This window comes from Leuresthes tenuis, unplaced genomic scaffold (genome assembly GCF_036924035.1).
Source record: "Leuresthes tenuis unplaced genomic scaffold, fLeuTen1.0.hap1 SCAF_4, whole genome shotgun sequence".
In the NCBI taxonomy this organism is placed as follows: Eukaryota; Metazoa; Chordata; class Actinopteri; order Atheriniformes; family Atherinopsidae; genus Leuresthes; species Leuresthes tenuis.
Window position 1 is genome coordinate 2,123,533 of NW_027325358.1, and position 22,159 is coordinate 2,145,691.

At 42.8% G+C, this 22,159-nt stretch overlaps 1 protein-coding gene across 4 annotated transcripts in view; it reads left to right on the forward strand.

Annotated features, from left to right (window-relative positions):
* The window catches only part of sorcs1 (sortilin-related VPS10 domain containing receptor 1), a 163,939-nt gene that overhangs the window by 98,256 nt on the left and 43,524 nt on the right, over positions 1-22,159 (forward strand). For all 4 annotated transcript variants that reach the window (XM_072384067.1, XM_072384068.1, XM_072384069.1 and 1 more), the window contains exons 4-5: positions 10,706-10,864; positions 20,069-20,142. In XM_072384067.1, coding sequence (XP_072240168.1) covers positions 10,706-10,864; positions 20,069-20,142 — 233 coding nt within the window. The remainder of the gene's footprint in view (positions 1-10,705; positions 10,865-20,068; positions 20,143-22,159) is intronic.

Below are 22,159 nucleotides of genomic sequence, written 5' to 3' on the forward strand. Positions count from 1 at the left end.
CAGAACCAGAACCAGGAAGAAACCTCTGGCAGAACCAGAGTCAGGAAGAAACCTCTGGCAGAACCAGAGTCAGGAAGAAACCTCTGGCAGAACCAGAACCAGGAAGAAACCTCTGGCAGAACCAGAGTCAGGAAGAAACCTCTGGCAGAACCAGAACAAGGAAGGATCCTCTGGCAGAACCAGAGTCAGGAAGAAACCTCTGGCAGAACCAGGAAGAAACCTCTGGCAGAACCAGAACCAGGAAGAAACCTCTGGCAGAACCAGAACCAGGAAGAAACCTCTGGCAGAACCAGAGTCAGGAAGAAACCTCTGGCAGAACCAGAACCAGGAAGAAACCTCTGGCAGAACCAGAGTCAGGAAGAAACCTCTGGCAGAACCAGGAAGAAACCTCTGGCAGAACCAGAGTCAGGAAGAAACCTCTGGCAGAACCAGGAAGAAACCTCTGGCAGAACCAGAGTCAGGAAGAAACCTCTGGCAGAACCAGAACCAGGAAGAAACCTCTGGCAGAACCAGAGTCAGGAAGAAACCTCTGGCAGAACCAGAACCAGGAAGAAACCTCTGGCAGAACCAGAGTCAGGAAGAAACCTCTGGCAGAACCAGAGTCAGGAAGAAACCTCTGGCAGAACCAGGAAGAAACCTCTGGCAGAACCAGAACCAGGAAGAAACCTCTGGCAGAACCAGAACCAGGAAGAAACCTCTGGCAGAACCAGAGTCAGGAAGAAACCTCTGACAAAACCAGAACCAGGAAGAAACCTCTGGCAGAACCAGAGTCAGGAAGAAACCTCTGGCAGAACCAGGAAGAAACCTCTGGTAGAACCAGAGTCAGGAAGAAACCTCTGGCAGAACCAGAGTCAAGAAGAAAACTCTGGCAGAACCAGAGTCAGGAAGAAACCTCTGGCAGAACCAGGAAGAAACCTCTGGTAGAACCAGAGTCAGGAAGAAACCTCTGGCAGAACCAGAGTCAAGAAGAAACCTCTGGCAGAACCAGAACCAGGAAGAAACCTCTGGCAGAACCAGGAAGAAACCTCTGGCAGAACCAGAACCAGGAAGAAACCTCTGGCAGAACCAGACTCAGGAAGAAACCTCTGGCAGAACCAGGAAGAAACCTCTGGCAGAACCAGAACCAGGAAGAAACCTCTGGCAGAACCAGAGTCAGGAAGAAACCTCTGGCAGAACCAGAACCAGGAAGAAACCTCTGGCAGAACCAGAGTCAGGAAGAAACCTCTGGCAGAACCAGAACCAGGAAGAAACCTCTGGCAGAACCAGGAAGAAACCTCTGGCAGAACCAGAACCAGGAAGAAACCTCTGGCAGAACCAGAACCAGGAAGAAACCTCTGGCAGAACCAGAGTCAGGAAGAAACCTCTGGCAGAACCAGGAAGAAACCTCTGGTAGAACCAGGAAGAAACCTCTGGCAGAACCAGAACCAGGAAGAAACCTCTGGCAGAACCAGGAAGAAACCTCTGGCAGAACCAGAACCAGGAAGAAACCTCTGGCAGAACCAGACTCAGGAAGAAACCTCTGGCAGAACCAGAACCAGGAAGAAACCTCTGACAGAACCAGAACCAGGAAGAAACCTCTGACAGAACCAGGAAGAAACCTCTGGCAGAACCAGGAAGAAACCTCTGGCAGAACCAGACTCAGGAAGAAACCTCTGGCAGAACCAGACTCAGGAAGAAACCTCTGGCAGAACCAGAACCAGGAAGAAACCTCTGGCAGAACCAGACTCAGGAAGAAACCTCTGGCAGAACCAGAACCAGGAAGAAACCTCTGGCAGAACCAGAACCAGGAAGAAACCTCTGGCAGAACCAGGAAGAACCCTCTGGCAGAACCAGACTCAGGAAGAAACCTCTGGCAGAACCAGAACCAGGAAGAAACCTCTGACAGAACCAGAACCAGGAAGAAACCTCTGGCAGAACCAGACTCAGGAAGAAACCTCTGGCAGAACCAGAACCAGGAAGAAACCTCTGGCAGAACCAGAACCAAGAAGAAACCTCTGGCAGAACCAGAACCAGGAAGAAACCTCTGACAGAACCAGAACCAGGAAGAAACCTCTGACAGAACCAGGAAGAAACCTCTGGCAGAACCAGACTCAGGAAGAAACCTCTGGCAGAACCAGACTCAGGAAGAAACCTCTGGCAGAACCAGAACCAGGAAGAAACCTCTGGCAGAACCAGGAAGAAACCTCTGGCAGAACCAGACTCAGGAAGAAACCTCTGGCAGAACCAGACTCAGGAAGAAACCTCTGGCAGAACCAGAACCAGGAAGAAACCTCTGGCAGAACCAGACTCAGGAAGAAACCTCTGGCAGAACCAGGAAGAACCCTCTGGCAGAACCAGACTCAGGAAGAAACCTCTGGCAGAACCAGAACCAGGAAGAACCCTCTGGCAGAACCAGAACCAGGAAGAAACCTCTGGCAGAACCAGAACCAGGAAGAAACCTCTGGCAGAACCAGAACCAGGAAGGGTGTCCATCCGCCTCGACCAGCTGGGGTTTGAGAAGACAGAAAAGAGGGAAAAGAGGGGGGGAAAACACCCAGAATTAATGATGGCGTTAGAAGAATTTACGTTAAAGTCTCATTGCTAATAAGAAGGAAGAGAATGAGCAAATCTGAGGAAACCTGCAGAACTCAGGATCTACGAGCATCAGAACTGCATTGCACAGAAATGACCTGCAACCTAAATCTCAGGTTAAGGACTTAATGAGCCAAGGCCAGAGTTTGTTGAAAGTAGTTTTCGTGCCATTTCATATTTTACCAGGAGAGCTGGTAAATGGCATCAGAGACACACACTTTTACTGCGAGCCTGCAAGTGGTGCAGAAAATATGATGTCAAGAGACAATTAAAAGGTCAGAACAAGTCACATTTTACCACGTTCATGGTCTCCATACATAAGCCTGCCTCCACACATCTTTCACAAAGATTTAGAGACAGAAAAATGGTTTAAACCAGAAAAAACAATTATATAGTTTTGGAAAACAGAAGATTTAAAAGATCCAAGATAAGAATTAAACTGCAATAAATGTGCGGTCCATTTTAAGAATATTACTAAGAGTAAAATCAGCTGATGTGATGGTAGTTAACAGCAAAGACTCGGGCGATTAATACAGATCCTCTGAGTTTACCCACATCGGCTCCATCCTAATTTAGTGGTGTTTTTTGATACCGTAGCGCTGCCTTTAAACGTTTCTTCATGTTGTACAGTTATTTATTTATTTATTTATCTATTTATTTATAGGATAAACCGCTTAGATTAGATTTTTAGATCAGATTCAACTTTATTGTCATTGCACAAAGTACAGAGACAGCGAAATGCAGTTAGCATCCAACCAGAAGTGGAAACAGCAGTAAAAGTGGTTAAAGTGCAGAGGATGTGCATGTAAAGTGAATTCAGTGAATAAAGTGAATAAATGCGAGATGAACCATCTCGTTTTCGAGGGGATCTGAGATAAAAATAAACATAAAAACAGATGCAGCAGCATGCAAAATAAATATGTTTGAAAATATATGAATATACACACAGATATACATACAAAAAGATAAAATAAATAAAAAAATCAAACCACAAAACCAGTCGGACCATTCATACAATCACACAGATTATCTAAAGATAAAACAAGTGTTCAAGTGTAAATTAACACAATATTGGAGCAAACTTTGTAAAGATAATAGAAAGGAGTCAGAAACAGTTCCATACATTTTGAAGAGCTATTTTTAAACAGATGAACAGAAGTTATGGAGCGAATCGAGGATGGAAGATTGTTCCAGTCAAAAGGTGCTTTAAATTCAAATGAAAATCTTTCCTGAAGAACTGAAGGGAATTAAAAAATGTTTCAAGTATTCCGGATACCTGAGATTAATACATTTAAATATAAATAATAACCAATGAAACGGTCGTGAACCGAGACAAAGAGCGGAACAAACGTGCACAAACGTGCACAAACAACACCAAGTGGCTGTAGTATTTGGATAAATGATGTCACTGTAATCGAGAATCAGCAGAAATAACTGTGACTCTTCCTTTTCTTACTAAACTAAAGCAGTTAGTTGATTGATGAAGTGAATTTAAACGATTTGAGTGTATGTGATGAATAAAAAAGAGAAGAATCAAGCCAAAGTCTGTTCAACTGGTGTCCGAACATGTAAGACTGAGCTCACTAACAAGTGCTGCACGTTTTTTCTGAAGTAACATTGAGTGAGATTTGCTCCAGACAGATAAAATCTCTGTTATTTCTCTCAGCTGCACTTAAAGTTTACAGATTTACGTCTTCACCCAAATGCATGCAGACAGTTTAATGTTGCTTTTACTCGGCTCCGCTTCATTGGGGTGAAATCACTGCGGTCTGCATCTGAAGACACCTCAATAGAAATGAGAAAAGATGTTATTTCACGGCTGCACTGATCCTTAAAGTTTTCTCTGGGCTTTCCCCTCACACTTGTGACTAAAGGAGCTGGCAGGGACAACAGGAGGTCCTGAAACCTTTCCCCATTCCAGCATGTTTACCACTGACATTTATCAACCTCTTGTGAATACTCGACTCCCTCCTGGCTGGAGCCGCTCCCCTTTGACTGCCCTTTGGCTTCAATTATAGGACTCAGTTCCTCTGACTTAAGCACAACCCGGAGCTAAGATTTGGTTTCCCCCTCTCCCTCTGCTGAGCTGTGATATAATCCACTGTTGCTTCTGTGGCTTGCAGGGTACATTAATACAAAATAACCCAGAGAGCCCAGAGCTCCTGAGACATCCATCCAGAAGCTGGAAGTGACTTTAAAAAGTGATCCGTCTTGTATTTCCTGTCCTCTTCTTGTTCTTGTTTGTTCTTCTTGAAGACAGAGAAACGGGTCAAAGGCTTTCAGAGGAAGGGCAGGTTTCCACCCGGAAGCTGCCAAACAGGAAGAAGCTCTGCTCACCTCTGTGTGGAAATGTGTGAATCCGGTCTGTCACTTCAGACATTTTAGAATTAGACACATGCAATCTGTGCACGCAGATAAAAATGGTTTATTTATATATGCTTTTATTTGACATATTTTACACTCTGTCCCAACTTTTATTAAAAAAAAGCCTCCTGAATGGCAGACTGGGGACAGTAGCAGCGTTTCTTTCGGGTTAATCAGACACGATTTGGACTAAACCAACAGATGTTTAACAGTTTAACAGCATAATAGTTTTTTTAATAACTGTTACTGAGTTTCTTTTTGAGTAAAACTGTTGCCTTCTTAGTCAAAGTGCAGCTGTTACAAGCACTAATCTCTCAGAGTGAAATGCATTTATTGTATGAAACTGCAGCTTTAAAAATGAAAAGACTGCTTGTTCTGTTTGTCATGAGACAATAAGATCGATAAGTCCCTGATCCTGACCCGTTTTGTTGCCTTCTCCAAGCCGAAAAGTGGCTGATAATGAAGTTTTTCGTCAAACCCAATGGCCAGGGTTGAGCTTCTGAAACAGACGCACGGTGGGGTTAAACAGAGGTCTGGATGGCTCATCTTTTGGCTGCTCGGGTTAACTCACCCAAACAGTCAAAGTTACACTGAGCGCTGCATCATCTTAAGATGGATTCATGCTCTTCCAGAACGTCGATGAGGAGGGAACACGTTGCCCTGCAGTTCACCACCATGCCACTAGGGGGTGTGGCTGTGTGTTTGTGTGGTTTCAGGTTATAGCCGAATCCTTGCTTTGTCTTCCGGTCACAGTTAACAACAGTAACCAACGGCAACCGAGGTGGAGCAGCTGTATTTGCAGTTGGAGCTCATTAATGCTGAGGAACAAATGCTTAAATTGCAGATGTTGAAGCAGGCGACAGAGAAGACGTTTGCGGGGGGGCGGTCTGTACGACCGGCCGAGGCTGAACGGGTGAATTTACAGCCTGGATGAACAAATTTACTTTAGATCGTTTCAAATGTCAGCGAGCTTCTTCTTCGCCGTGTGCAGCCATGAAGACCGGAAAAGAAACTGCCGGATATCACGTTCTGAGCAGACCAATCACAGCCCTTAGAGCCGCGTCTACACGGCGTGTTGTTAGAGTTTATTGGAGGCGCACGTCAGGCTACGGCGGAGCTACGACGTCGGTCCGAAGTTTCTGTTTCTGTATTTATCAGACGCTTTTATCCAAAGCGACTTACAAATGAAGATATAACAGCTTTATAAAAAGCTAACAATAAGCTCCATAGAAGGAACCCAGGAGTCCGACTCTGTCAGAGGGGACAGAGTAGAGATAGGGTGCAGGCATAGAAGGAAGTGCAGAAAGATAAAGAGCAGAGATAGAGGGGGTAGGGAAGTACAAGGTAAGTGCTGGGATAGGAGATGCTCTCTGAAGAGCTGGGTTTTCAGGAGCTTCTTGAAGATAGACAGGGACGCCCCTGTTCTGGTAGCGCTCGGTAGGTCATTCCACCATCGTGGGACGACACATGAACAGAGTTTGGATTGTCTTAGGCGTGGTGTAGGAGCTGCTAGACGACAATCCTGGGACCAACGGAGGGACCCAGTTGGGACAGAAGCCTTTGCAGGAGCATTCAAGTAGATGGAGCCGTTCCATTAAGCTCTTTGTAGCTAACATCAGGGACTTGAATCTGATGCAGGCGGCTAAGGGCAGCCAGTTAATTACATTAAAGCATAAACTACGACTAAATCGTTCTGGACTATAAAGCGAGCTTTAATGGTACCGTCCAGGTTTCTTCTTCTGGGTCATTAACCAAGATGTGCATTTTGCACCAGATGACTAATCACAGACTATAACCCAAAGAGTGTCCTTTACACTGTCCACACATCAGTGTTGCCCACATGTTGTTTTATCTCAAACTTAAGGTGAAGTTAAAGTTATTCTGATAAACCACTGATCCCACTCTGCAGTAAAGGCCAAAGGTACCGCAGGTTATCCCCCTGGGACCCGGCTCAGCGCCACGCAGACTCGATCGTTACGAAGACACGAGCTGGTTCAGTGGCAGACGTTCAGACCATGTTTTTCTGTCGGCTTCTCATATAACAGGCTAAATGTGAGCTAAAACCCACTCTTAAATAAAGCAAATACCATTTCAAATACAAGATATTTGACTCCCAGTTCAAACCTGTGACCTCGTTTGGATCCTCCGCTCATTACCTGGAACAGAACCACTTCAAAACAAGTGGCTGGAATGTTTTTTATTCGGTTCCCTCGGCTGAATCAGCTTAAAGTAGAAGAAAATCTATTTTTGTAGAACAACTGCAAGTAATGAGGCACAGATTTACAGAAGAGAGGCTGATTTCATTCATGTTCTCCGTACATTCACATATTCCTAAAAGGCCTCCAGCCAAGACACAAACACACCTCATTGACCTCTGTCATTTTCAACCTTTGTGGCCTCATAGTTCAGTTTCTCGTGCACACACACGTGCACACACGTGCACACAGAGAAGCTGTTGCACTGATGTGAAAAACTTTTAGTTTTCAGTCCTGATGAGGGAAGTTTTGTGGCCACAGAACCATCCGCCCGTCCACAATAATGACACATTAAATATTAAATATTCATCATTTCTAAATGAACTAGAGCTGAGATCTTTTCCTTTTCTAATTGTCTAATCATTCCTGATGTTTTATTGCGTTTTATTGTGTAATCTGCCTGCTGGATTAAGATATTCCCTCTTTCTTTGCTAACTTTTATCTCCACCAACACATTACAAACCTGTGTGTCTGCTTTAATCAACATTTCAGCATCTATAGCTGCTGACTTTGCTCAGATTCAAAGGTTACTTCAAGAAACGGTACCTCTGGTCCTGTAAAAGCAACACAATCAGTGTGCAAAGGGAGCCTCTATGAGCTGAACCACATCAGCCATTATCTTTTCAACAGTATTGATCAGCTGTGCTTGTTAAAACAAGTGAGAACAGGAATAAGTGTAAGACAGGAGAACACAGGCTTGAAGCTGGTCGTGGTTTTAGATTTTCACACCGTGTGAACGTGGGGAGCAGAAACGCTCATTTATGGTAACTCGTGTAAACTTCAGCCACATGCAAAGGTTTTATTTTGCATGCTGGGAAGCTGCATGTGGAGCGTCTGAGGAAGCCGACTGCAGAATCATTTTCAGGAACTGAAAAACACATCCTTCTGGCATCTGTTCTGCAGCCTCATCCAACTATTTATGTCTGAAAAGGTTAAGAAAGGTTCTTCATCCAGAAGAACAGCCCAGAAACAAAGCATTGCTTCGTAAATGTTGCCATTTCCAACTGTATTTACATATCTCCGCTATATTGAACTCCATATTCTGATGTTTACAGGCGGAATCAAGATTTCTGAGCTCCCTTTTGTGTCCCGTAGTCCTCAATTTAGGAGACCCTCAACAGCTAATTAAAAAGTTGTCTACCACTCCAGCTGAGCAGCAGTTCTGACTGAGAAAAGCACGCTTCAGGTTTGTTGTTCAGACAGCCTTTGAGTGCATTTGATTGGACCGGTCAGCGTGTGGCATTCTGTCTGCCTGCTCTGATTGATGAACTGATGTTAGCGGGTAGCTGCTGCTACCGAAGCAAATGCTGACAAATGACCCAGCAGCATGAGAGCAGGAACGTTAATGCCGGACGGTGACATGCAGAGAAGGATATCGACTGTGAGAGCAGCGAGTTTCTCTCATTCCTTCTGCTGTCTGACGACATAATGGGCGCACAGTGATAGTCATGCTAAGAGTCGACTCTAAACCAAATGTTAGTCCCAGTGTGCGATGCAGAGCCTTTACTTACATCAACTTTCATCGACTTGTTGATCACAGGGTTACCTCTGGAGCTCTAACTCTCCAAACAACCTGTGAAAGACTAAAGTTAAAGCAAAACCTTCACAACTATGACGGAAAACTTCTGCCTCATCAGTTTCAGTTACACCAAGATTAACTTCCCTCAGATGAGAGTCCAACAAAGACTTTTCTGACAGCATTTCAGTCAAATACATCACAATTCATCAAGTGTTGGGTTGTGGTTCTATTCTATTTCTGTCTCCCTTAAGGAAGAAACACAAAGAGGAACACAAGGAGATTACAATATGAAAAGAAAGTAGAAAACATAATCTAATGATATTTAAACAAACTGTTATTTCCCTGGAAATAATGCAGAGATACTAGACGTTTTACAGGTGCCTTCGACAACAAGCACGAATACGAAAGCTGCAACACGACACCTAAGCCTCGCTGCAGGGGATGGTCCTCACCCTGCCTCTTCGTTATCCGTTAGATAAACGCAGCGCGGTGAACAGCACGGCTCATTCATACCCACATTAATGATCCTGTGTTGCACCTGATTCTCAAACGTATTCTTCTCTCCTGCTCTTCCTCTGTCCGTCCGCCAGGACCTGAACGCCGCTCACATTCATTGTAGCATCGCTTCCGCTGTGGTTTATGTGTGGCGGCTTCTGTATTGCATTGACCCGTCTGGGCCACTGTAGTTTGACACGTCGCTGGCAAAGAATTCTGCAGAAAAATAGCTTGTTTCAAAGCCTAATCTTGATGTTTTCTGGCCCCGTCCAAGCGCATGTAACAAAGCAAATGAATGAAAACAAGGGAGTGAAAAGAAAGCAGTTGGTCATGAACAAAAGTCCCAGAATTAATGGAAACAAGGGAGTGAAAAGAAAGCAGTTGGTCATGAACAAAAGTCACATGTCACATCATGAAAACTGTTACTTTTCACTTTCCGTCACTTCCAGACGCCTAAGAAACAGCTGGGCTGCAAACTTATGGCAAAGGGGCGTCCGATTTGTTTCCCACTGACACTAAAAGCTTTTGGGAATGAGGTAGTGTTGATGGGGCATGAGGGGTGCTTTGCTGCACCAGCCTCAGGGGGGGGGGGGGGTCACAGCTAATGGGACAAACTTAGGGGCAAACTTGAACAACTGCTCAAAATGTTCAGAGTTTTGAAAGATAATAATTAGTTGCCCCAATATGTTTATTACCAGAATACAAATAAAAGTCTCCTCCATCTGGTCTTTAGGGAGCAGTAACAGAGTAAAGAGCCACCCCCCCCCCCCCCCCCCCCCCCCCCCCTCACCCACTCCCTGTTTAAATTACATCATTGACTGAAGCCAAGAATAAAAGATGCTGACCCTGCAGTTAGTCTCTTATGAGCTGACAGCTGAACATTTACAGTTTTATATTGTGCTGTAAGTCAGTGTATGTGGTCTTTAACAGGAGGGAGTATTTTCCAGGGCAGAATATATCAGTTATAGGCTTTAATCATGCAGTATCACCCCTCAGGCTGTGTGCAAACTATCTGCCTCTGTGCACTATTAGTGATGAGAGCTGTTGTGTGTTTTGAGGTCCACTTATTTAGTTTAACCTGCGTCTGACATTATCTAGAGGTTTTTTTGTGTGTGTTTCAGTGTTTTTTTTGGGGGGGGGGGACAGCACCAAAAAACAAATGCTGGAGTCTGGAGGCTCAGGGGAAATCAGGGCTTTCAAAGCCAGACAGAGTGATGGCTGTGAGAGGGAAGAGAAAGACAAGCGGCTGAAATATGGATGACACGTTTTTAATAAGCTCGTCTGCAGCCACAGCTGTAATAATGCACTTTGTAACTCAGCAGTGAGTTTAGATTGACTTGTATCCCTGGTTTTCAATAAGGCAAACACACAATTTACACAAGTGACTGAATGAGGAAGATCTCCAGCACAAATAGTTTATTCTCCTGCAGATTTCAGACATAGAAATATTTCAGTGAGGTGTACTATTGTCCATAATTTCCCATATTTCTGCCCTCTTCAGATCATGCTGCTGACTGATCCTGAGGTGGAGAGCAGCCTTCTGATCAGCTCTGATGAAGGAGCCACGTACCAGAAATACCGACTGAGCTTCTACATCCTGAGTCTGCTCTTCCACCCCGAGCAGGAGGACTGGATTCTGGCCTACAGCCACGACCAAAAGGTGAGAGAGCGGGCGAAGCTGTTCAAAGATATGAAAAGAGGCTGAGCTTTAAGTGAGATAAGCAACGGCAGCCTGGGATTACAGAGTCTGGAGCAGGGTGGATAACCAGAGTTTGCCTTGCAGCACACGGTCCGGGTTCATGATGGAGAAAGGTGGAGGAGTAGAACAGTAAGATGTAGGTGGTAACAGGAGAAAAAAGAGGAATATTTAGGAAAACATTTAAATCAAAGTTTGAATTTTTAAGATATTGGGGGCAGACCAAGCAGTTAATGGCTGCTTAAGTGCTGAAAACAGCAGTGACAACAGTGTCTGTATCCAAAAAAGGTTGCTGCTCAGAACATGAATAAAAACAGAACACAATGATCTTCTTCCATCCATCCATCCATCCATCCATCCATCCATCCATCCATCCAACCCTCCATCCATCATCCATTTATCCATCCATCCAACCCTCCATCCATCATCCATTTATCCATCCATCCCTCCATCCATCATCCATCCATCCATCCATCCATCCATCCATCATCCATTTATCCATCCATCCATCCATCCATCCATCATCCATTTATCCATCCATCCATCCATCCAACCCTCCAACCATTTATCCATCCATCCATCCATCCATCCATCCATCCATCCATCCAATCCTCCATCCATCCATCCATCCATCATCCATTTATCCATCCATCCATCCATCCATCCATCCATCCATCCATCCATCCATCCATCCATCATCCATTTATCCATCCATCCAACCCTCCAACCATTTATCCATCCATCCAGCCATCTATCCATCCATCCATCATCAATTTATCTATCCATCCAACCCTCCATACTTCCAATCATCCATCCATCCATCATCCATTTATCCATCCATCCATCCATCCATCCATCCAACCCTCCAACCATTTATCCATCCATTCATCCATCCATCCATCCATCTATCCATCCATCCATCATCAATTTATCTATCCATCCAACCCTCCATACTTCCAATCATCCATCCATCCATCATCCATTTATCCATCCATCCATCCATCCATCCATCCATCCATCCATCCATCCATCCATCCATCATCCATTTATCCATCCATCCATCCAACCCTCCAACCATTTATCCATCCATCCATCCATCCAACCCTCCATCCATCCATCCATCCATCCAACCCTCCAACCATTTATCCATCCATCCATCCATCCATCCATCCATCCATCCATCCATTCATCCATCCATCCATCCAACCCTCCATCCATCCATCCTTCCGTCTTCTGCTTATCCGAGTTCGGGTTGCGGAGGCAGACATCCACCCCCCACAGCGACACTCTCCAGCTCCTCCTGGGGGATCTCGAGGTGTTGCCAGGCCAGATGGGAGTTCTGGGTTTCCCCCGGAGCTTTATGCCAGCTGGACGTCCCCCGAAAACCTCCAAAGGAGGCAACCAGGAGGCATCCCAACCAGATGCCCGAACGACCTTAACTGACTCCTTTAGATGCTACTCCGAGGATGCCTTACTCTCTAAGGCTGAGCCCAGCCCAACGGACCGGGGCTTCGTCAGCAGTAATGAGGGCACTGCTCCGGTCCATCTCTGACTCCAGCTCACCATCACTGAGAACCAGGTCCAGAGACCCGGAAACTCCTCCAGCTGAGGCAGTGAGCTTATGAACCAAAACTTTATTCACAAAAGAAGAAATGTTGAAGGGTCATCAAAGGAATTCTGGCCCAGCTGAAGTTTGTGAAGGAGCAGGAGGATTGGATAGAGTAGCAGAACACTGAAGCACTTTTATTCAGAGCTCAGTTATCTTATGAGGTCTGAAATTTTTCATTAAGTGAACTTCAGAATGAAATCGTGTTCAGAGCGACTCGCTTTCCTTTCTCAGCTCAGTTCGTTCACTAATGAACTCTAATCAACGTGGAAATGTTAAAGATGCAGCTTCTTTGTTTCCTTTCAACTGCAATAAAGAAAAAAATAACTCATGTTAACTCTTCCTGGGAGGTCTACCAATATTTAAAATCCCTTTTTTTAATATCCCTTTATGTTATGAGTGCAGTTCATACATTTAAATTCTCATTTCACATCAAAGGGGCTCAACTTTACGAGTTTTAAATGTGCTCTGAAAAGCAGTCTTTAAGTTGAATTAAGTAGAAATAAGGAAGAGATTAGATGAGATTTTTTGAAATGACTGTAAGGGATTATTTTGTGGTGCTCACCCTTGTGTTCATACAGAAGATAAAGCTAAGAACTCATAAGCAGTGTGAGCTGTTTTCGTGTAAGTAGTTTTCTGATATACGAGTCAGACTGTGGAATAAAGCTTGGTGACATGAGCCAGAGAGAGAAAGTCATTTTCAAAATGATTGCTGAAATAAAACCCTTTTATTTGCGGTTTAGTTTGTTTTGATCTAATGAATTAAATGTGATGAATTACAGAAGCATTTTCTCTCATAGAGAAAGGTGTAACTTTCAAAAGTTTAATAGCAGGGGAAGCTGGGTGATGATAATCAGCACATTGCTCTCGTATTCTGCTTCACTCTTCCTTATTTTTACTAACTGATCCTTCTTAACTCCTCCTAACTCACTAAAATATGCATTTATTGCAGCCAAAACAAGGTTTTAACTCTGAAATGCACTTTAGATGTCTTGTAGCAGACATTTAGCACCGATATGTTATGATATGCTAAAGAAGCAGAGTGTCGGACTCTGTCTGGAGCATGAAGCTAGCTTACTGATCTGGTCAGCTAAACACATTTCAGATGATACAAAATGACTAAAATAGACATTTTCCTGTTGCATGAAGTAAAAGAAATACAGGAAAATACAAAGTTTGCCATTTTACACTCAGTTTGGTGCAGTAATTTGCTTAAAATGGAAATAATGGGGGGAGATATGTGCAAAAAAATGCACACTTCTCTTCAATCATCTGCATTGAGGTAAAAGAGCATGAGTCCCCCTACTGGAACCCTGAGGTAACACCTGTGGATCCACTGGAAACACGGCCATCTATACCGAGTATCCGTCACTCTCTGGCACACGCTAAAACAAGACAAACTGTTCAGGGCTTGGTGCTTGCATATGGACATGCCTTTCCACTGAGGAACAAACAGTCCACACATACATTTATTTAGCGACTGGCTCCAGCCATCATACGTTATCTCCCCCTTCAGTTTACCTGCTGTGGAGCTCAGCTGAGACGGCACATTAAGAGCAATAAATGGCTCCCAGTGAATGCACTGAATGTGAGAGTAAATGTTAATAAGGGTCTGAGCTTTCAAACTGCTTTTAAATGATCACGATAAGGAAATGATCTGGTGGCGATTGCAGATTTCAGGCATTTGAAATGTCACAAAGGATTTGTGTCAGTTTTGTGCACACTGAGCAGATACATTTTCAGTCTTTTTTCAGGAAACACTCCCCATCCAAACGTTTAAATAAACCTGCATGACACAGGTTTAACGCATTAATATCAAGGTTACGTGCATATGTTCAGTTTTTTTAAAGATACAGGCTTCCATAAATGTAGAAAACATGAAAACCTGCTGCTGCGGGTAGTTTATGCCCTTCATATTTCAGGTGAATGTTCCCAACGGTCCTCTGGGATCCTTCGTGTGTTCCATATTGATCCAGAGTTAACTGCCTGTTTGCATTGCTCATTTTAAGCCAGTTGATGCAAACGGGCCCGAGATTAGATGCCCATAACAGATGTGGATGATTAACGTTGGGCCAATAAGAACAGCGAAAATAATAATCCACGTTATGCATCCATATGTTTGCACTCATCCAAAGTCTTAAATTCATGCCCTTAAAACTCAGAGCATTGGCCTCACCAGGTTTCTCCTTCGGGCATCTTCGTTTTACTGCAGTCTTCTGGTTCTGATGGCGCTGTCGTCACCAGATCTTATGACAGAAACGCCATATCTGAAACGAGCCTTAAACAACTGATCTGCACTTGATTATGCAGCAACCTCCCTCCTTCCCAACACCCAAACACAGCACACTTTAGCTTGAGGCAGTGAAATAAATAATTGCTCTTTTCAGATCAAACTGGAGCTATAACAACACCGGAGTGGGTGAGGTTTCTTCCCTAATGAATCCCTAATGAAAGCAGCTCTACCGGTCCTTACTTGCAGAAATACACTGTTTTGTAGTTTTAACGTGTTAAATGTCCTTTGCTGGTATTTCAGTTTCGGGGAACTGTGCTCTTTCCTTCCTCGCTGTTTGTCAGCTTTCAGGATTCGCTCATCAACCCCCTCTCCTGCTCTCCGCCTCCATTTTCCAGCCACTTACTCCTGCTCTCACTCGAACGCATCGTCTCCACCCCAAAAGTGTTTCTCTTTCAATTTCCTCGCCTGCTTTTTGGCAGTGGGGCTGCATTTGTTGATTGAGAGACTTTTCGGAGGCAGTAAAGGCTGCTCTCTGCCTCCTCGCTGTCACTTGCCAGGTTACATACTAACTTGCTGTCGGAGGGTAATTAGTCACAGTGATTTCCTGTCCCCTCCTCCTGCTTCACTTACATCTGCTTTGCACAGCTTGGCGTGGATGTCATGGAAATCTAACCATTGGTGGCCTTTGCATTCTTCTTTTTGACCTCGTTGCACATATTGGTCATCAGAGCAGTCAGTGTCCAGTGTGGAGCAGGAGCATAAAAAGCTCAGATTGGTAGTGTATTGCCACCTATTGTGTGGGTGACCTGGGTTCAAATCAAATGCATGAAAGGTACTACCTCCAGTAGGGGTCCCTAGGCAAGACCATTTACCCTAACTGCCTACCTGGAAGTCACTTTGGTGACTAAATGCATAAACATAGATTGTATGGAGCAGAACCTGCTAATCTTTCAGTGGGAAGCAGTTTATGTGACCCCTCCTGGGTCTCAGGAGGTTTATTCTTTTTTTAAATTAATAATGTAATGCAACTGTTAACCTGCTGTTTCTTCTTGTTTTCCATGTTTAACACAGAAAAATAACATTGTTTGGTTCGATATTCATACGTCATAATTTTTGAGACTCATAACCATCATGTTACATTGTTTTTGATGTCCTTATATATATAAGTTTATGCTATATCTTTAACCTTTATATCTTAACAGGTGTTTTCAGAATCCTCTGAACGAATGTTTATGAAACGAAGGAATGAAGAAACCAGGTTCCTTTGTTTCATTTAAAAGGTCTTCTTACGGCTATCTTTTTGTCAATATTTTGTGAATTTAAGTTCATCTCATCCGAGTTGGTCAGCAACCAAAACCAACCCGACTATTTTGTCATTATTTGCGGTGAATTCCTGCACATCACCACCTGGTTCGGCTTCTGAGCCACCAGAGGCCCTCCGGTGCAGGAGGGCGACCGGTCCAGGCCACTTTGTTCTTACATTTCACACGGTGGGTGGTGGGTGTCGAGAGAATTCACTGTTAAAATGATGAATTAATCCAAGCTGTCAGCCTTTAAATTCACTTTAAATTCAAATAGCAACAAACCCAACTATTTGAATAATTCCGGTATCATGCATCCTTAGTTCTTTTCAATTCACTTTAAAGTGTTTCTTATATAATCCTCCATATTCAAAGCATTCCTACTGTTGTCTTAAGGTTCATGTCTTTGGTCGTATCATTTTAGTAAATGGTTCACATATATATCGATAATTAACCGGTTGTGTTCTTTACGTATTTGTGAGTCCAACCAAACGAGAATTCGAATTCGAAACGAGACTGGAATTTATTAATCATTAATTATTAATTGATTATTAGTTTAACATACCAGAATCGTAAAAGATTCTGTCTTTTCCATTGAAGGTGGCGCCCAAAAACGAGGTAAAATAAGGTTTATTCAGATAGTGAGAACTTTCGGATAAATCCTTATATCTTATCACGCTACGTGTGCCGCTACACTGATAAATACAGATGGATTAAATACAGATATATTAAATACAGATAGATTAAATACAGATAGATTAAATACAGATGTATTAAATACAGATAGATTAAATACCGATAAATTAAATACAGATAGATTAAATACAGATAAATTAAATACAGATAGATTAAATACAGATAGATTAAATACCGATAAATTAAATACAGATAGATTAAATACAGATAAATTAAATACAGATACTCCACGTCTCTCCACAGGAGATCTTTCTGGTCAACTCGGCTCTCAGAACCCTTGAGCTCAGCTGTAATCTTGAACGCTAACAGCATGTTAGCAAGATTCAAAGCCTGTAAGATTAAGCAGGATTGACAAACTCTACATAAAATCTAATAACTAGTTATTCAGACACCGACTTCAGTCCTCTGATCATGTTCATTGGAACAAAGCTGGCAAAGGCTAAACATCAGAAATGAAAGCCAGCGTGAGCCATGCAAAGAATAAAGCCATCATTTATTCATTATGAGGAGGACCACAGAAGTCTTGCCACAGGATGACCAGCAATTTTCCAGAGTCAGTGGTGGAGGTTTCAAAATTGATATGTCTGCTGAGTCCAAATTATGAATAACTAAGGAGGTGATAGTTCAAACCTGCTGAAGGCTCGTCCCACAGCACCCAAACAGACATCTGGTAGATACGCTGCAGTTCTTTTTCAGTCGGATTCTATTAGCACGAACACCTCTGACCAGGAAGGTGGAGCGCTTTCCTCTGAGAGAGCGACGCAGCGCTGTGAGCTGCTGCTGCAGTTCAGGGGAAAAAGTCATTACAGTGAATCTTTTATCAAAAACACGTAGAATTACAACACTTTCAATAAGAAAACAACAAATCTGCCTGTTAGAGAGGAGGCCTCTCGTCCGCCCTTCTGGAGATAATTCAAAAGAATTAATTGACATAAATAAACAGAGACATTTTGTTATCCACTAACAAATAACTGTTTACAGTGAGTGCATGGCTGCTCATGCTTTAAATGGAAAAAAGTCCAGCCTGACACACTGAAATAACTTTCACGCTTCATTAAATTCCAGCTGTAAGCTGCAGATTAAACAGATTTGTGCTTCGTCAGAGAGTACAGGTGTGTTTGAGGACAAAGACTTTCAAAAATCTGCTGATCGAGCGGCAGAAAATGCAGAGAAAGACACTCCACCGGCTTCTTTTCAGGGATTTGGACACAACACTTAAAGGAAGATGTGAAAAATCACATTTTCTCACTTTGCTTTGATGGTTCAGTCCAACATCACATACATTTCAACCCAATACAGAGTTAAAATCTGATTTGTTTATTGTAAATTTAATTAAAAGTACGGAGCCACAAAGGGTTCAATATCTAAAAAAATTTAAATAACATGTTTTTTTAATTATTATTGAAAGAATAAGATAATTTTTATCAAATATTATTCCAGCAGAGTGAGATCAAGATGAATCAAAAACCAGAAAATGTGAAATTTTACATTAAATTCTGGTTGAAGTTGTCGGTTATTCTGAAAGTAAAGAGTTGGAAACCCGACCCTATGACTCAGCAGAGCAGCACGATGCAGAAATATTGTTGTTTTCAAGCTACGTGAACTATAATTAATCTGTTTCTAGCAGCAATAATCCACAACACTCATGAAGAATATTCATTTAAACCAGTATTCTTTTATTAAAGGAGCTGTTTTCACCACACTTTCATGTTCCAGTCAGTGATTTTATTGCCAATTAATTAGTTAATTAATTAGTTATTATGAAAATAATTTCACAGTAATGACTTGATGATTTATCTAATTATTTAGTAACTAAAGTCTTGCATTTTATGCTAAAACAACATATTAGTATTAATTATCTGATATAAACACAGATAAACTCTTTGAGGAGGCTGCGGTCCATCAGGACCAAAACTTCCCAGCTTCTTCCCATCAACAAGGCCCCGAGCCCCCCCGACACCGACTCTCTCTCTACCTTAACGCAGCGTCTTCAGCAGTCTCTATTTATCTGGGACCACTTCATCCTGTTGTATATCTGCATTTATAGTATTTATAGCATTCAGCTCTGAAAAGTACCTGCTTTGCTTTACTTAAAGCTTTAAACCAACTACACCAGCTCAAATTCCTCGTAAGTGCAACAGCAGAAAACTTATTAAACAACTAAAACTGTGACAGTATCACATATTTGTTGTCACCAAACAGTTTGAACACACTTTTGGATGTATTTGGCCTCTAATGAAATCTCATGATTTATTCTTTTGCTTTTTGTTTGTTTCTGTGGGTTTTGTTGTGTTTTTGGTTCTTGGTTTTTCTGTTGAGACTTTAGGTTTTTCATGTTTTAGGTTTCTAATAAGTCATTAGATTCATTTGTTTTACCCCAGTCACCTGTTTTGCTCTCAGCTCCATCACCAACCACCTCAGTGTTTAGTTTCCTCGCCTCATTACTGCCACAGAAACTCACCTTTTGTCACGTCATGTTTTTGCAGTCATAGTTAGTTTATGTTTTTTCTTTTGCCTTTTGTTTGTACTTTTGAAATAAATCAACTTTTTGCTTTAATACATCTGCATCCGGGTCCTGCCTCACCACAACTAACCAGCTGTGACAGTTCTGCACCAACTCAGGAGATTGTATTAAATTGGTTATTTGGCGATCAGCAGAGTGTTTGTCACAACTTTTCGGCTCGACATCTGTTCACGACAAACTCTGTTTATAGTACATGAGAAAGAATATCTGCTGGGCAGAAAATAGCTCCCAGAAATGAATCTATTCCCAGATGAAGGAGTTCAGGGTTTGGAAATTCCTCCAAAGTGGGATTTCTAGAGAAACACTGAGGAACAGATTAAGACACTTTGGTTTTTGTTTCATGACACAGTTTCCACATACGTTCTCTGGCCTTTCTGTCAGCTTCATTTACTCTCTTGTAAACAATGGCTCCACCTGCCATGCTTCCAATTCCTTGGATTCCCAGGCTCATTGCAACGAGTCCCATTTGTTTAGTGCAGGGAAGCCTGCTTCCTGCACGTCTGTCTTCACAGTTTCATTCCTAACTTTGTTTTCACTGAGATCGACTGTCTGCAGCAGTGGGTTTAAGTCTTTAAGCCTTGTTATTTCCTCTGTAGTGTTTGAATCTTATGCAAATTCTCATCTGATTAGGTGGATTAAAATGTAGAAGTGAATGTGTGTTCCAGATAGTGTGAGGAGGCTCCTCGTTAGACTGTTGCTGTTATCCCAGTAATAATATTAACCTTTGGAAACAACCATGGTTTATGTGATACAAAGTGGTGAATTTAGCTGGCTTTGAATACTCATGAGAGCTTTTTTTCCACTACAGCTTTACAGCTCAGTAGAGTTTGGGAGAAGGTGGCAACTGGTCCATGAGAGAGTGGCTCCCAATCGTTTCTACTGGTAAGTATGAACTGTCGTACCTTTTAAAACTAATGCTTTTACATCAATGCTGCAGCACACCAAGTTCTGGACCAGTTTACCTTTTGCATAACCATGTAGCCTATAATTTAACATCAACATGTCTGTAGACACACAAAGAAAATATAAATCTATCTTTAAAAAAATCAAATAATCTCTCTCACAAAGAGAAATCTACACCAGTGTCTCCACAACTGGGATTTACATTGTAAAATAATGAGCCGCACATTAAAGGGGAACTCCGGTGTTTTTAAACCTTATTTCTGGCATGAAATACGTTCATCTACTCACTGAGAACAGTTTGGTGAAAGTCGGCGTCCTTCGGAAGATATTTAGATAACTGGAGATCCATATAACGGAGTGAACGGGGCTTAGAGGATGCAGCCTCTAAATAAGGCATTATCTGTCTTTATTTCACCAATACTTTAAGAAGAATGAATGAATGAACGTGTGCTATAGCTCTGTTAGCTCATAGCTGCTGTGTTGTTGTTATTGGCGGCTATCGGGGGGCTTATAGAGGGCTTTCTACACACTCATCTACTGGAATGATGTCATCGACGCCCCCCTGCAGCACAGCTCATTCACTCCGGTAAGAACGTCCATCTTACTCAAAGTCGTCGTTCACGTCGTCAAAATCTGATAAATATCCTGCCATGTTGCACAAAACTATCAGCAGCAAACTCTGTGTGAAGTTAGCCGACTGTCACAGAGCACGGAGTGAATAAACTGTGCTGCAGGGGGGCGTGTAGATGACGAATAAATAGTCCCAAAAAAAAGCAATTTTCTGACAGACTGAGGTAGAAGATAGATTTATACACTCAGATATTACATCTGGGATACAGATATGTTAGAAATAGCCTAACATTCAATGTGCCTCATTCATTATAGGTCCAATAAGACTAACTCCACCAACAGCATGTTTTGGAAAACTGCAAAAAATAACTCAAGAGGCTGAAGTGAGTGTGAAGCAGCGGCTGCTCAGTAAGAGCCTTGGGCCAGAGAAAAGTGGAGAGCACAGCAGAATCACAAAACATCTGTGCCACAGAGGGCTCCTTTGAGTAGCTTCTGCCCTTGCAGAGTGTCTGAAGCCTGAGAGTGGTGCAGGACTACGGTGGTCCCGAGCCGTTAGCTCCAGCCCTAATTGCCCAGAGATCTCATTGCCAAAGCAAGAGCCCGAGAGGAGCAGGTGGAGTTGTGAGCTCCCTGCCAATCTGCAACCGTTGCAGAGCCTCATGAGGGTCTTCAGGGAATAAATGCAGTCTGATGTTTCTTCAACAGCCATCAAAAGCGCAGCTGCTCAATGAGGATTAGCAAAGAAATTGTGTGAACTCTCATAAGAGTCTAGATCAGTCCAGAAGTTGCAAACATTTCTCTGTTTCAGCTTTGACTTTTAGGGGTTAAAGGGGTTTGAAGCAGTTTTAAGCTATTTTCAACCCAGTAATGTGTTTTACGACAGTTTCATATCACATAATTCATAGTTCAACCAACATCGTGCTCGTAACAACTTTGACCAACGCTAACAGCGTAAAGCTAACAGCGTAAAGCTAACGGCGTAAAGCTAACAGCGTAAAGCTAACGGCGTAAAGCTAACGGCATAAAGCTAACGGTGTAAAGCTAACGGCGTAAAGCTAACAGCGTAAAACTAACGGCGTAAAGCTAACGGTGTAAAGCTAACAGCGTAAAGCTAACGGCGTAAAGCTAACAGCGTAAAGCTAACAGCGTAAAACTAACGGCGTAAAGCTAACAGCGTAAAGCTAACGGTGTAAAGCTAACAGCGTAAAGCTAACGGCGTAAAGCTAACAGTGTAAAGCTAACAGCATAAAGCTAACAGCGTAAAGCAGTTTCAGCTGTCAGGGGAAAAGGGTCCGAAACCTTTGGTCCTAAACAGCAGTTCAGCTATTTTCACAAAGATTCTGCTGAAGTGGTTTATGTGACAGGATATTTCCTAAAATGCAATATAAATAACATTTAGCCTTTGGGAGTCTGCACAGAGGCGTGT